Genomic DNA, 1,931 nt, shown 5'->3' on the forward strand with positions numbered 1-1,931 from the left:
GTGAGGAGTTGTTTGGAAAAAGCCTTTGCGAGGTCGGGGGCTGCGGGGGGGGGCGGGGGGGCTGTGAGGAGAATAGAGAAGTTAGCAAAGAAAGGCAAAAGAAGAGAGAGCGAGAGCAGCAGCAGCAGCAGCGCGCTGTGCTGCAGCAGCGCGGCGCTGCTGCTGTGGACCCCCCAGAGGCCCGCGCCCAGCGCCAGCCCCAGCAGCAAAGTGTTTGCTGCTGCATGCAGCACTCGCCAGTTGAAGGCGCTGTTCAAAGCCAAGGGGTGAAAAGTAAAAGTGAGACTGAGGGCGAGGGCGGCGACAGTGGCGGCGACAGTCAAGAACCACGAGATGTACAGACACCGCAGCACCCGCAAAGCCTGCGCCTTTCCCTCCGCGTCGAAGTACTTCAAAAAAGAATATTTCGGTTCGCTGGCTTCCAGCAGAGAGCCGGAAGAAGTTTCTTGTTGCTCTTGCGCAGACATTGTGGCGGCTTGTTGCAAAAAAGGCCCTTCAAAAGGCTTTAGTTCGGCTTTTTTTGCTTCGAAATGCAAAATATAATTCAAAAAAAAGTTAATAAATCTCTTTTGCACGCAAACAGCGCCGCCGCAGCCCGCGGGCCAGACAGACAGCCACAGCTAGCCGCGGGAGAGGCTCTGCGGTGTACGCAAACCCGAGAACTCCATGACAAAAGAATCCCCACTTTTGAATTGAAATAATTCTTTTTTAAATATTTATTTCAAAATGCGTTTTTAGTCTTTTGCTTCGAGGCAGATCAGCCTCAACTGCGGGCTTTTCTGCAGAAACCCAACAGCCAGACACGGTCGGTGCCGCGGCCTTCGGATTTTTTGCGTTTTGTAGATTCTTCTTGAAATATTAATGCCACTCTAAACTATAAGCTGGAAAATATTGTTTTAAATATTTAAAATAAAATGAAAAGGTCGGTTTTTAATTGAATTCGAATTTCAGAACATTTCCAAGCAGTCACCCGGCCAGCGAGCAAAGGAGTGACCACCGGACCTTGGGCTTGAGAACAAACACTTGCGGCCAACCTGCAAACGAAATTTAATTTAAAATCCAATAAAGCAGTTTAAAAATACAAAATGAATTTAATTTAATTGTTAATTAAACTCTGAAACTGGGACAGATCTCCCGGGCACCAGGCCACTCGCTGGGACCAGGCTGCTTTCTTTTTTTTGCAGATGATATTAAAACAGCTTTGAGCTTTTCTTGAAAATTAAAAACTTTTAATGGAATTAAATTCTATTTCAAATATTTAATTCGCAAGAAAAGCTCAAAGTTTTATTAATATAAATAGAACTAAACGTGGCTGGCCCCCGTGTACAAGGGCGCCGGGGTGTCTCGACACTCTTTGCACCTCTTTTGCAAACTTTTTGTGCATTTTATTAACTTCAAATTTTACTTCAAATTCTGCACTCTTATTTAACATTTGTTGGTTTCTGCCTCAGCCATCACTCAGTTGGAGTTGTTTTATATTTTCTTGCTCGCAAATACATATTTCTTTGTATATTCACTTCTAACTATTAAATGCCGCACTGATATATTTGAATATATTCAAAAATTAATTAAATATATTTATACGAGTAAATGCATTTAAGTAAATATAAGTATAATTATTTAAATATATGCATTTAACTGAAACATTAAACCCATCATAGCAGCTGTGGAATAACAACTGTAGACTGGCTAGGCTTTTTGTATAGAAGCTCGAGGCTTTGGGAAAGGTAGCTAAATAAGGCATTTTCTTGAGAAAAGAAAATATAAAAATAAATTAAAATCAAAAGAAAATAAACTGCTTAGAAACGAATGCCTTTTGCCCCCTGGGCCGTCTCTGAAATGCAGCAGCGGCTCCCCAGAAGGCATGGCAGAGCATGCACTACAGCAGCAGAAGCAGCAGCAGCAGAAGCAGCAGCAGCAGAAGCAGCAGC

The 1,931-nt window shown here is 43.2% G+C and overlaps 1 protein-coding gene across 1 annotated transcript; it reads right to left on the reverse strand.

Annotated features, from left to right (window-relative positions):
• On the reverse strand, positions 1-467 carry ENH_00075910 (hypothetical protein, conserved; the record flags this gene model as incomplete). The annotated part of the gene is made up of 1 exon (XM_013582937.1): positions 1-467. A coding segment is annotated over one exon (467 nt), but the record flags the coding sequence as incomplete, so codon positions are not given.
• Between the last annotated feature and the right edge of the window lie 1,464 nt (positions 468-1,931).

Source organism: Eimeria necatrix, genomic scaffold (assembly GCF_000499385.1).
Source record: "Eimeria necatrix Houghton genomic scaffold, Enh_scaff786, whole genome shotgun sequence".
Classification (NCBI taxonomy): domain Eukaryota; phylum Apicomplexa; class Conoidasida; order Eucoccidiorida; family Eimeriidae; genus Eimeria; species Eimeria necatrix.